The following is a 13,982-nucleotide window of genomic DNA, read 5'->3' as shown; positions in this document are numbered from 1 at the left end:
TCATGCGTGACCAGCCAACTGAAGATGTTTTCATCTTGAATATATCAGCACTTTCATGTCAAAGTCTTAAGTTGTGGAAAACATATTCAGTCAGAGCTGCTGCAAAAATAATTTGGCATAGTTTGTTAAAAAAAAAATATTTAGGCAACACAATACACCAAGCACAATCCTAGGCTTACATTATTATTAATTTTGTTTTGCGTTCTTTAAATTTTTCTTGCAATATTGCTGATAGGCATATGCTGCAACTCAGATATTTATCATGGCTTCTTCTAAAACAAACCATTTAAAATGGCCTCATCCCTTCAGATTTAGATTTTTTATAAGAATATCAAAACTTCCACTGCTTAAGTTAACTGCAGTCTCTCTCATTGGGTTTCTTACTTGGTCACTGCATGGCTTAAATGGTTCAGTAATTGCTCAGGACTTGGCCATTCCAATCATCACCCTGTGGTGGGACCAGGACCACGTGGCCTAATGGACAAGGCGTCTGACTTCGGATCAGAAGATTGAGGGTTCGAGTCCCTTCGTGGTTGACCTCAGAGAACCAATCCCAGTATTGGATTGCATGTCTCCTCATTACTCCTGGCCTGTTTCAAGTGAGAACAGCCTTTGTTTAAGTTGAATTACAGTATGTAGAACACAGCTGTGATGATGTCATTTATATGAGAATGAAACTAAGGTATGAGGATGACACTTAGACCCAAACCCTCAGGGATTTTAGAGTCTAAACCAGGGATGGGCAATCCTGCAAATCTTAGATGTCTCCTTGGTCCAACACACTGAATCACCTCCTAAGTGCAGTCAAGTTCTCCAGAGTCCTGCTAACAACCTCATTATTTGACTCAGGTGTGTTGAAGTAGAGACTCACCTAAAAGTTGCAGGAGACCGGCCCTCAAGGCCTGAAGTTGCCCACCCTTGGTCTAAACCATGAAAGAAACCAAGGAGTAGTCAACTGATAAGGCCGATTACCAATATTAAATTGGTTATCAGCCTTACCACTCCACTGACCTCACTGTTGCTTCCCTGTTTCAGTAAAGCTCCTCAGAATCCTGCACTGTCACATGGCCATCCACCAATGAAATGTTTATGGCCATTATTCATCCATTGGTGGGTATCACCAATGGATGACAGCCTGTGGATGGAATCAAAGTCCTTAGAAAAAGGAGAGTAAGAAAAGAAACCAGAGTCACTGATGCCATAAGAAGGACATTAGTGATTCTCAGAAGGGCAGATTCTACACTGGTATTGTTCATGGAGTCTGTTTTTGGTTAAACGTGCCATTTATTCTTTACTAATTTATACATTTATGCTTTGTTATTTTTGTTTGCTTTTTGAACAAATTTCTTTAACTTCTGGGACTGCCCCCAATAAACCAGGACTATATAATTAGTTCAGAAAACAAAATTAGAAAGCTTCAGTACATTTTCTAAAAATCCATCCATCCATTTTCTTTCACCCTTGTCCCTCAGTGGGGTCAGGAGGGTTGCTGGTGCCCATCTCCAGCTAATGTTCCGGGCGAGAGGCAGGGTACACCCTGGACAGGTCGCCAGTCTGTTGCAGGGCAACACAGAGACACACAGGACACACAACCATGCACACACACACCTAGGGGTAATTTGGAAAGGCCAATTAACCTAACAGTCATGTTTTTGGACTGTGGGAGGAAATCGGAGTACCCAGAGAAAACCCACGCATGCACAGGGAGAACATGCAAACTCCATGCAGAAAGACCGAGGCCGGGAATCAAACCCAGAACCTTCGTGCTGCAAGGCAACAGCTCTACCAACTGCACCACTGTGCAGCCCTTCCTAAAAATCATTAATTCTCATTTTTAAACTGCTAAACAAATATGTTTAAACAAATCAAATCAGGTGCATAGTTACTTAAAACACAAATCTATAAATTAGTAAGTTCTTCATTTATTTCTTTTAAATAGCCTAAATAAAACTCAGGACATTTTGAGATATTTCAATACGGGGGTCACTTTAAAAAAAACTATTAATCTTGTGTTAAGATCATGTGAAAGTTTCTAATTAACTAATTAGTTGGTCAGTTGATCCTCTCGTCCAGGGGTCTTTGAATGCTGTCCTTGAGGGCCACTGTCCTGCAGCTGCTAAATGTCTCCCTGGTCCCACACGCCTGAGTCAAACGGCTGAATCACCTCCTCAGTGTGCAGTCGGGTCCTCCAGAGTCCTGCTAATCACCTCATTATTTGTATGTTGAAGCAGAGACACATCTAAAAGTTTCAGCACACCGGCCCTTGAGTACCAGAGCTGAAAGCCCCTGCACTAGTCTGTTTACCCATTTTTAGTCTAAAAGTGCAGCGTGCTCCTGTATCTGATCTGACGGTGTGAAAACACCATGATGTTGCACCTTTTATCCCGTCACATCTGAGATAATGTCAGCTTCAAGGTTGTGCTCACGAAAACAGGGGAAGCAGCCAGCAGTGAGGTATAAAAAAAAATAGAGGTTTTGGCCACTTGCTGGCCCTAAGAAAATCTAATTTTATACACAGCCATTCATATGTATTTAGAATGAGTTCAGTTGGAACATTTTTGAGCAAAAATAGAACTTTAGTGAACTAGTTCGGCGGTTACTAACCTTTCTTACATGGTTGATATTTTTTAAGACATAATGTAACATTGTGCATGTCTTCTGAGTCACAATAACAAATTGTTCCACACTAGTGGAAATATATCACTTTCTTTGTTACTGTTTGACATTTCTTGTTATGCATTTCGTTTATTGTCTCTGTAACTTAACTGACAAAACTAGACAGAATATTCATAACTGCTGAACAAAAATTTACCAGTCTCCAGATTTGACTAAATTCATTAATTAATAGAAGAACAAAGATGAAATGAGGCATAATGTAGACTGATTACTTATAACATTAGTACTGAGCTCTGAAAAGCCTTATAGAAAACGGTCCTCAAAGCAAATTCTACTGGATGTTTTACATAGATTAGAGCGCTTAATAATAACATTTACACAGTGTAACCCTCTAGATATCTTTCCGTCACTGTGTAGCTCCTTATTTCCCTAACCTCAGTTTGCAATCACCTAACGGCAGATCTCATGAAGCAACTCAAGCCAAAGGTTCACAGACAGAGAGAAAGGAAAGCAAACAAAACGGTCGTCAAAGTGGGTTAGAGAAAGGAGAGTGGGCTGAGAAGACTTACCGCTGAGCGTCTACTGAAAAGCACTCCGTTCATAAACCAGCGGCAGAAAGTCGGTAAAGGAGCGGAGAGAAGCTGCGGAGCGTCACCGCGGCGCAGAGATAACTGCCACATGTGCGCTACCTGTAGCTGACTGATGTACACGTCGCGCTGCTCAGCCAATCAGAGAGCCAGCCCACCTCAGCGCAGTCTGCCGGAGCAGCAGAGCGCAGGCCGCTGATCCGACAGGCTGCTGCTGCTGCTGCTGAGCGCTGTCACTAACTGCTGCCGGGGTTTAAAGCTGCTAACCACCTGAACGTTACATACAAACGTGTCCATATAATGAGAGCACAGCTGTGTGAAGAAGTTTTGGTGTCCACAAATTATAATGTCTGAAAAAGTTTCAAGGAGGAACAAAAGTTTATATTTGTGTTTATTTTAGTTGATGACATTACAAAAGGCACAAGACTGGAGAATTCAGCTGCATTACTAGAATTTGTAAAGTGGGACTTTGATTTCATTCATGATTTATTTATTTATTTATTTATTTATTTATTTATTTATTTATTTATTTATTTATTTGTTTGTTTGTTTGTTTGTTTGTTTGTTTGTTTGTTTGTTTGTTTGTTTGTTTGTTTACCTCCAGTTGTTCTAATGTACCTCCAACTAGGTTTTACTTTTACAACTGGGAGCTGATTAGCATCACAAAAACTCAAAGAACAACCTGAATCCTTTAGGTGTTATAAAGGAGGCTTCCTGGATGCAGAGCAGGACCAAGGAACAGAGCAAAAAGCAGGTCGTTTTTCTGTATTTGGTACTCTAACCATACAGCTAGACAGGGATTTAAAAAGAAGCATCAAAGGCAAATGAGGTGGATTAGCAGTGCTTGCCAATATCTGACGGTTTCATCCAGGATAAGTTATCTCTGCCCAGAAATGGAGCTGTTACATGACAGTTATGAGACAGTCTTCAGTCAGAGGCCTCTGCAGATTTGTAGCAAGACTGACTGCTACCAGAGATGTTTCTAGACCACAGCATCACCATTCGCAATGAAGACTTTTGAATATACTTGGATGATATGAGTTATGACATCATTTGAATTCTCTTTAGGATGAAAAGTATTTTTGAATATAATTGAATAATCCTCCCTCACTCCTCCTTACCCAAGATGCATCCTAGCATGAATGACAAACTTCTGCTGCTACTAGTATGCTAATATTCCTGTTTGATTTTTTTCCATCTGATTGGGGTCCATGCAATATGTAGTCTTTTGTGTGTATGACCTTCATCAAAACATTTTTCTTACTTTTTCTCTGTGGTGTTAACTGGAATGATGAAGATGATGTATGAGACAAAGAAAAGCTGCTTCAGTGACGTCATTGAAGTATGCACATGCGCAGAGTTGATTTTATTACAGTTAGTTAAGGTTTTACAACAACAAACACAAAAAACAACAATTAGAGGTCATTCTGTAACTTCATAAAAATATATTCACTACTAAATAATGTAATTCACCACTTTTTGTTTTACAGTAATTTCTGTGAAATGGGGTTTATCTTTATTTACTATTGCATTCAGTGAAATTTTGACTCCACATGAACTGTTCAAACAAAACTACACATTTTTATTTCCTGTTGAACTATTTACATAAACTGTATAATATTATTAGGAATATTACACTTATATGACTCAAATTAACTCATATTGCTTTAAAACACACAGCTGGGCATGAAATCCTACTGAAGCAGAGTTGAGCTCAGCTTTTTAGGGAGTCTAGTTGAGTCCAGCAGTTAACATAATTTCCATTGTGTGTTATCGCCTTCCACTGTTTCATTTGAATAGTCTTCCAGGTTCCACCTGCCAGCCCAGAGGTAGGTCCTTTAAAGCCATGTCACAGTATTTGCCTTCCCTAACTTTTAGCACTTCATTACTTCTGTAATGACTGTGTAATGCCAACTAAAATACAATCTTAAAAACCATTAGAAGTGTGAGCAAACATACCAAGTGATTATTTAAATGATTACCTATTTTAGGAATCACTAATCTAATCCCCTTCCTCTCAGGAATGTGTTTTCTGAGTTAATCATCCATTGTCTGTTTTACCTGCTGGCAGCTGTTGGCAGTTGGGATTATTACCCCTGGTGTTGATAAAGCGCTGCTAAACTGAAACGCATTAGTTGTGCAAGATAAACTGAGCTTTTACTTAAACAATCTGATGACATCTTTATGGTGGCATCTGCAATGCCACATGGATAAAACTTAAATGTAACTATAAATAGAAAAGTAAAACTGCTAAGATCATTATCCATCCAGCACCTTCACTGTTTGGATTACTCGTTTTTGGCATTCCAACTTTACTTAAGGGGAAGTCACCTTCTGATTATCCACACCCCACCCAGTCTACGTATATGATGTCGCTGTGTTTTCTTAGACAGATCCACCCATCAAACACAGTTAAAAAGCAGCTGACAAAAAGCTGGAGGCTTTAAAACAGTTGTGAACATATAAGTTTGATCACTATCACCATAAGCATGAATGGCCTAAAAACTTGGGGCCTTTTCAGAGATATGACTGCAGGTTGAGAAGAATGGAAGTACAAGAGGGCAGTAGTTGGAAGGCAGGTTATAAATGCAGTGGGAAGTTTAATCAAAGGTAACAAAATCCAAATTTACAAAAGTGTGAGGAATCCTAAAGGCCAAAACATCAAGCTAGCACAGATAACCAGGAGCTAAGAGGAGAATCTGACAGAGTGGATGAAAGCACGAGGCTTTTACGGGAACGGAGTGTCTTGTATAGAAAACAAGCGAGTGATTACAAACAGCTGCTGCTGTGAAGGAACCAGAGACCTAAAGGCAACTGAGGGGGTTGAGTCAGGAACTGATAGAACCCTAGCAAAACCAGGAGAACCCACACATAAGGTCAACACTAAGCCAAATCTGACAAGACACTCAAGTGACCAGCAGTACCATAAGAATACAATCTTTGGACTACAGTGGATCTGCTGGAAGAAACAAATGAACCTTTAAGTTATCTTTAGCGATGTTCCTGCAGTGTGTGGTGTGCTAAGAGTGATCTGCTCCACTTGGAAGGACATCGAAACCGCTCCGATCTAAAATAGGGGGATATTCACCATGTTGGATTGCCTCGGCCTGATGTTGCTCATGTGGTGTTTCCTGATCATAGTTGAGCATGCAGGCTACTGATTGTGACATGTAGCCAATTAGGAAGCAAGGTGATAGAAACACAAAGGGGAATCCAAAATACACAGAAGACAAAGCAACTCCCATTACACCTCACACAGTCTGGTGAACAGTGGAAACATCTTTGTATTACTTTTCTCTGTTAAAGATTGTCCTCAAACTATCACAATTGCTTCTTCCCAGTCAACCATATTTGTTTAATCTGAGCTCATATTAGTTCCCAAGATGTTTTATGAGACAACCTGTCTGACATCTGAATGTTTTAGTTAAATAGATTCAAGTGTGATGTGTTACTCCTGCCATGTGGCTTGACACCAAATACTGTACAACCAAACCTGTTATACCTATGACTTTTTATCGTCATGTATGTGTTGCCTCAAGTTTTGAAAATTTGTCGACAATTTTAAAATCTTCCCCTGTGAACCAGGCATTAGCAGTTCTTGACCCCTCTGGGCGTTAAAGAGATGGGATGTCTTCAACGCCCAGAGCAGGCTGAAGAACTGAGTCTATAAGGAAGATGAAGAAGTGGGTTATCTTCTACTCCCCCAGGAAAAATAAGCTAAGTCTACTGTAACTCTTGGCTAAGGTACAATAGACTTGTGAAAAACCCAGGGTAATGAGGACTTGTGGAGAGTCCCTGAATCAGAAGACTTGACAAGAGGTCAGGGCTTTGGAGACTGAAGAAGAGATTCTAATGATAAGGAAGATGCTGACAGTGTAGAAGATTACTAAGGTTCTAAAATATGGTGATGATGAAGATATTGCTGATGTTAACTCTGCAGGAGATGATGATGATGATGATGATGATGATGATGATGATGATGATGATGATGATGATGATGATGATGATGATGATGATACAGTTGAAAAAGAGAAATAGTGATGCTCAGGTGAGGGTATGACCCTCAGGAGGAGAGGTGTTTGTGGGAGCTTCATCTGCAGCCTAAAGCATTGGACGGTTTCTGGTCTAAAGATGAGGCTTTCAAACATGACACTGACTGTCAATGGAGGCGAAGTAGAGGCTCTGAAAGTTGAGGCACAGAGTAAGACAGGAGGAAGTTGATAAGTAGTTCAGACAGCACCATCTCTTGCTCTCCTTCTTATGGCCCTAGAACCAAGCAGCATGACTCGAGTTGACTCAACTCTACTCTACACAGTTCAGGTGGTTTTTCTCTACAATTGAACTGCAGCTCCAGCAGGTGGGATCGTCATATAGATGGGTGATTCCAGAGTCCCACAAACAGCACAATGTGATGTGTTTGCAACACAAACACAACACAACGGAGGACATGGAAGCAATGTTGAACATTCTGACCAGTCTGGGGCTTTTTCTCAGAATCATAAAATATTGTGAGTTATTATAAAAGGCAGGTCAGATTATTGCAAAAAAGTCACTCTCGTGACTCAACCAGTCACTCCTCCCCCGAGCCAATCGGGGGAGGAGTTACCAGCAGTCTTCTAAGGTTGTGTTTTCAGCTTGACTGAAGCAGTGAATTGGCAACTGCCAGTTGCAAAGCAGCAAATACAAGAATGGCATTTATTTTCCTTGATGTTGATTGACTATAAACCCAAGAGCAGACATAATAAGGCTAGTGCAAAGATGGCTTCCATTGTGTGTAAAGATGAATGTTAAGGGTTTTTTTTGTGTGTGAACTTTTAAAATAGGCAGTTATAAGTGTTATTAGAGTATTTACAGATTTTAACTATTTGCTAGTGACTGTGGTCCCTAGCTCCAGAAAGTACTGGAGTTATCCTCTGACTACAGCACAATATATAGCATAGGTAAGTAATCAACATAAATATATGTTGTAAATCCAGAAGCTACCAGAGGTGAACAGTAATTCCAGTTACTTGTATGTATTTTATGAATGGAGTAAAACAAGACAAGTAAAATGAGGGCAGAGTGTGTGAGATCACAGATGTGGTGCTCCCAGCTCTCAGAAGCAAACAGCAACTTTTGGCTTGGATGTCCTTGAACAAACTGAGTGAACATGTGCATAAGTGTGAGCTGGATGACAGAGGGTGCCAATATGTGTTCTACGACCACTCAGTGTGTGAGAACATACACCTGTTCACACAGTAATGTTGGAGAGACCTGCTACAAGTCTTTACTGAAGGGGAACTGGTTTCAGTTTCACCTGGATCTTAAGAATTCTGTGAGGTTATCATATTTCTATTCATGTAGAAATTAATGTTTGTTTTCTAATGATCACAGACTGGTCCTACCAGGTTTCTTTCCCTCCTCATGTACACCATGTCTAGTCAACCAAACCTCACCCAACGTTGGACGATAGAAACATTATCTGTTGCTTTTTTAGTTTGCTTAGTTTCTGCTTGCATCGACTTACACTGTTTGTTTTGCAGCAGCAACTGATAAATTCTGATCTGAACAGCACACTTCAGTGATGAGGCAAGCTATCAGGCTTTTCACATATTTTTCTACTAAAACAGACTGGTTCTACCACTGTGACTGTCCTGGGGTTCTTTCTGAAAGCTTTTATGTTTGTTGCAACCTTCACAGCTTGGTTAGCAACTGGAAAGGCCCCAGATCTGTTATGTAACTACATCATATTGAACTGTGTCACACGCTGTTTGCTCGTGTCATACTAATGGCAGTGAGAGCTGAATGCACTGTGCCACATCCCTACGTAGGATGTGATGTCATCAACCGTAAGTGCTTTGGAGCAAAGAGAGGGGAAAGCAGCTGCTGAAATCCCTGACTCATAAAAGGGGAGGGAGAAGTGGGGGGGCAGGTGAAGGAGCTGAGATCTGGATGATTACTCAGGTTTTCCGTTTGGTCAAGGCTGGCCGTCTGACAGAAAAACAACAGTGGATGTCACATTAGGCCATGGTGACAGTTGGGTGGCCCTTGGCTGAGGGGAGGTATTCAGATACCTCCCCTCGTGTGTATGGCTTTGACCAATATGTCATCAAATCACCACAGAGCTCAAATTATGCATGTGTGTGTGCGCGCGTGCGTGCGTGTGCGCGTTTGCGCGCGTGTGTGTGTGTGTGTGTGTATATGTGTGTGTCACTCACACTTTGTGTCATAGTTCAAGGTCTGACTCGGTGACATAGGTGAGGAACAGGCAAGTTTGGGCCAGGGAGTAACACTCTGGCCTGGCCTGAGAAGTCCAGCTCTTTGTCGGCAGGGAAACGGAGCCAGGTTGTTGAGCACACTCCAAAGCTGAGAAGTCATCTTCCCACTGCAACCCTGAAGCCACAAACATTAGCAGTTAATAAATGTAATTTTGTTATTACTCGAAAGTTTCTTGAAGTGTTAAAGGGGCGGTATTATGTAAAATCAACTTTTTGAGATTTACTCCATGTTACAATGTTATTCCCTCATTAAAAAAAACATATCTAGAGTGTTGCTTTGATTCTTTCATTTTGAAATCTATTACGAGAAATCTATTAATTTCCCCTGGTAGTCACTCTGCTTGCAGAAGCAGGTCCTGTGACTGAGCATTGCCTTTTGCACAAAGCTCCTTCTCAATGCTGCAGACTCCAAGCCAAGTTTCTGCATTACACAGCACCCCTCCCCCCAACACCTCCGCCCAGCTCCTCCAGACTATCAGCAGCAGCAGCAGCAATTTGCAAACACCTGTTAGAACTGTGCATCTGCTGAGCTTATCATATGAGCTACATCTCCATGAAACGAAACGCTGGTAAAAACATAATTATATGCTTGATAAAGGAGCTTTGTGATGATGACACGCGGAAGGCAGAGTATCGCAAAGAGCAAATTTCAAAAAGATTTAATTTCTCAACAAATCTTGAGACAATTTTAGATTTTGTGAAGATGTTGGCTGACGGAACGTCATTATCCAGTCATTTCAGTCCAGTAGAAAATGTGTGATATAAGAAGTTTTTTGTGAGCCGATGTTTCTGGAGGAATTGGTCAATATTCCAGGAATCTATTGTGAGAATATTTGACCAGAAACAGGCACTTTTAGAAAGTAATTGTTTCAAATACTGAAAGTAATGTTTGCAAACTTCTGAACATAAAAAAAATTATGCTTGAATTTTGCAAATTTTATTAATTTGCATAATCTTAACTGACCTGAGGCAGCAAAGTTAAAAAAAAAAAAATCTGAATAAAGGTTAAAAAGTTAGAAAAAAAACGAGGCGTGACATTTCTGGTTTCAACGATAAATATGTAAATGATATTAAATTGAGGAATAATTAGAATGTAGTCATTTTAAGTCTTACCATTGTCCTCTGACAAAACATCAGACTGGATGCTGGGGATATGGAATGGTGGAGATGTGGAGGGTTCTGAAGGCAGCTTGAGAGTGGGTGTTTCCTAAGAATCAACAGTTGATTGTCAAAACATAGACAAAAAAAATACAGGAAAATCATGGTTGATTTTACAAGATAACCCTAAAAGAAACGTTGAGGTCATCCCTCTCATCCCAAGCTTTAGCAATTTTTTTAAAGGATCAGTGTCAGAGCCTAAAGACTAAACTCAGCCCCTGACATCCTTTGCAGGGCAACAGTCACTTCCGGAGATAAGTCCAGATTTTTTAAACATCATGACCAGTTTTCTGCCTGAGTTTTCCATCTGTGTCGCATGACCTGCTCTGTGGGCTGTGCTGACCTGACTGTCTAGTTAGTGTAAACAGCACAGACAACATTAAGAATTCACTTTATGATGTCCAATAAAAAGGGATAAATTAATAGATCTTTCCTAACGTCATTCCCCTCCACCCCCGCAAACAAAACAAACTAGAACTGTACTGAAAAATGAGTATTGTCAAAATAGTCAAAACATGCTAGTGTTAGCCAAGCACGTCAACAAACGTTCTCTACATGAAAGTACCATCAGTAGGAGCAACACGTGTTAACAGAGGAGCTGTGTAGAGTCAGGTTTACCTTTCAGAAACAAGAAGCTCACGCAGACTCCAGTTAGAACAGAAAATTGTTGTGCTAAATACTTTTGCCTGTGGCGGAGCCAGACTTTTAAAATTAGGGGCCAGAAGGCAGATTGTGGCCCTACTGCATTCTTGATTTGTACTTTCTAATTAACAGCCTCTGCACCCTCAACACTACTTAAAAACAATAAACTGGAGGACAAAGAATGATCGATCATTACCTGATCAAACAGGTAGACGATGACATCCTCTTCAAAGGAAACACTTTTCTTTATTTTCATTTTCTCACTTTTACTCCTCCTTCGTGGTCTTCGTGAATAATCATTGTTTTGATGGGTTTTCTGACAGATCTCAGGGTTCCACGTCCTTAAGCTATCCCTGTCTGCATCCTGACTGCTCGTCTTAAGACAAAAAGATCTTTGGGCGTCGTTGTGTTTTACAGCAGACATCTTGTTATTTCTTCCAGAACTTCCTCTATGTCTAATAAATGTCCTCAAATTCTGAGAAGAGTAAAGGTGGCATAATTTATTTATAGTTATACAATTATCAGAAAGAATGATGAGCCTGTTGAAGGAATCCATGACAATGGCATGCTGCTGGGTTGCTTCATTCAAAAAGTGCTTAATCCAATAAAAAATGTCCGCCCTATAGAAAGTTGTTCCTTCCTGGTTGGCCTGTCTTGGTAAACCTTTGATGACGGGATCTAAAAACCTCAGCTGTCCACTGAGCTCCGATGGGGGACAGAAGTGTTGTGGGAAACAAAATCCAGATGAAGCTAGCCAATCTGATGTGTGCTTAGTGTTTCTCTGTGAGTTAGGGGCTGAACACTCCGTCCAATCAAGGACACAGATGCAGGAACCCACTTCATGGTCCTCACACTCTTCTTCATTCCTGCATCAATAATTCAGGGCATCCACAGGGCAGTGTCAGTACACCTGAAGATATACTGATTCACATTTGATAGATTAGTGATATTACAGGCAGAAAGGAGATGAGTGTTACTTTATGGGATAAAGAGGGCATGCTTTCTACAGGCACTCACTGACTGGAGGAGAGACACTATGATTATCCCAGAATGACACACGGGAGTCATCTGAGGAGACTTTCTACTAAATGTCTGAATGACAGAGATTTGCCAGTTGTTGCACATTCTGCACACAAACGCGCTCATGCACACTTACGGGTCCATTATTGGGTCTCTCAGTCCCAGGCCTGAATAAATATCGGCAGTCTTCCATCTGCAGAGACAAAGACGCAATAGGAAACTTTTACTGCTCTGCAGTAACCAAGCAACCGTTGGACAAGTGACTCAGGAAAGGAAGAGAGGAGCTGACTCACAGTAGCTGTGACGTAAAGGGATGTAAAAGGAGACACACACATACAAACACACACACACCTGGGAGGAGGATAAAATCTGCCCCGTTTGGGTAAATTAACACCTCACTGTGTAACAGGTGGAGGGGCTCAGGAGGAAGAGGGAGAAACAGACTTTTCCAAACAACCAGTACAGAAAGAGACACACTGTGGTGCCTTCAACAGCAAAAGACACAACTCACATCTTTAGTGTCCTCATGCAGACATCCAGTCATGCAGGTGAAATTACCTTCTTTTAATTTTGTCCAGGCTGCATTTCCTGTTTGAAAACAACTTGTCCACTGAAATCACCAGGGCAGCTCCACCCCTGCTGTAGTTCATCTCTGAAAATGCAGAACGTGTTCAAATCTGCAGCTTCATGAGTTTGCACAATATGCTGCAGCAAAGTGTCTCTGCAGCCACAACCAAGATAAAGCAGCAGCTTTTTCACAAACACGTCCTACCTTGCATCCTTCAAAGCTCAGTCATCGTCCTGCTTATATCACGCCATGGCAAACCCTGTCGAGCTTCCTGCAAGAGACGAGGCAGAGGAGACAGAGGAGACAGGGAGACGCTCTGAAAATGAAAGGAGGAGGGCAAAGAAGAGCGAATGTATAGAAGGGATGAAAACGGTGTGAGGACAAAGAAAGGACAAAGAGCTTACATATCCGTCTCTCAGCCAGCAGGTTCCTGGCCTTCCTGCAGCAGAGTGCTGGATGCAATCAATAACATCAGCGCTAATGTAACACAGAGTCCAGTTATAAAGACTGACTGTAGGTGTCACTGCTATGCAGACAGTTTTGTGTGAAAGTATTGATACCCATTGAGATTTTACACATTTTATTAGATTTTGTTTTCTCACATGGTTTGCTGACTCAAAAAGCTTTTATGACAGGACTGCAGCTTCTCATCACCTGCACCCCTGCTGAAGGAGAGCATCCTCACAGCATAATGCTGCCACCACCATGTTCCATTGTGGGATGGTGGGTTTAGCTTTCTTCATCACGTAACGTTACATTTTGCCCATCTTCCCGCTCTCAACCTCACACACACTGGTTGGAGATCATTTGTGAAAATCATTTTTCAAGTCTTACCACAAACATACAATTGGATTTAAGCCTGGATTTTGACTGGGACATTCTAATAGATGTCTTTGTGTTGATCTAAAGCCTTTTATTATAGCTCTGGCTCGTTCTGTAGTTACCTCCATCCATCTCCTTATATTTACATATTTCCTAAAAGTTTGAATTCCATGTGGCCAAATGACATCCACATTTCTTAATTACTTCATAATAAGTAATTATTTCCTCTATCTATCTATCTATCTATCTATCTATCTATCTATCTATCTATCTATCTATCTATCTATCTATCTATCTATCTATCTATCTATC

General features: G+C 40.9%; 1 protein-coding gene and 1 non-coding gene across 8 annotated transcripts in view; one reads left to right on the top strand and one right to left on the bottom strand.

Moving 5' to 3' along the window:
• bhlha15 (basic helix-loop-helix family, member a15) overlaps nucleotides 1–13,982 on the bottom strand; it is a 16,821-nt gene extending 2,839 nt beyond the window's left edge. The window contains exons 1-8 of one of the 7 annotated variants that reach the window (XM_081600583.1): nucleotides 13,253–13,552; nucleotides 13,053–13,119; nucleotides 12,839–12,932; nucleotides 12,417–12,473; nucleotides 11,457–12,181; nucleotides 10,574–10,667; nucleotides 9,401–9,575; nucleotides 3,186–7,385 (exon numbers count right to left, since the gene is read on the bottom strand). In XM_081600583.1, coding sequence (XP_081456709.1) covers nucleotides 3,186–3,296 — 111 coding nt within the window. In that variant the 5' untranslated portion in view covers nucleotides 3,297–7,385; nucleotides 9,401–9,575; nucleotides 10,574–10,667; ... (3 more) ...; nucleotides 13,053–13,119; nucleotides 13,253–13,552. The other 6 variants (XM_017310913.2, XM_017310912.2, XM_081600582.1 and 3 more) reach the window with 6 other exon arrangements.
• trnar-ucg (transfer RNA arginine (anticodon UCG)) lies at nucleotides 464–536 on the top strand. The gene has a single exon. It is a non-coding gene; the product is annotated as a tRNA-Arg (tRNA).

This window comes from Poecilia reticulata, chromosome 19, assembly GCF_904066995.2.
Source record: "Poecilia reticulata chromosome 19, P_reticulata-male-v2, whole genome shotgun sequence".
Classification (NCBI taxonomy): domain Eukaryota; kingdom Metazoa; phylum Chordata; class Actinopteri; order Cyprinodontiformes; family Poeciliidae; genus Poecilia; species Poecilia reticulata.
Note: the sequence above shows the minus strand (reverse complement) of the source record. Positions and strands in the feature narration are given on the sequence as shown.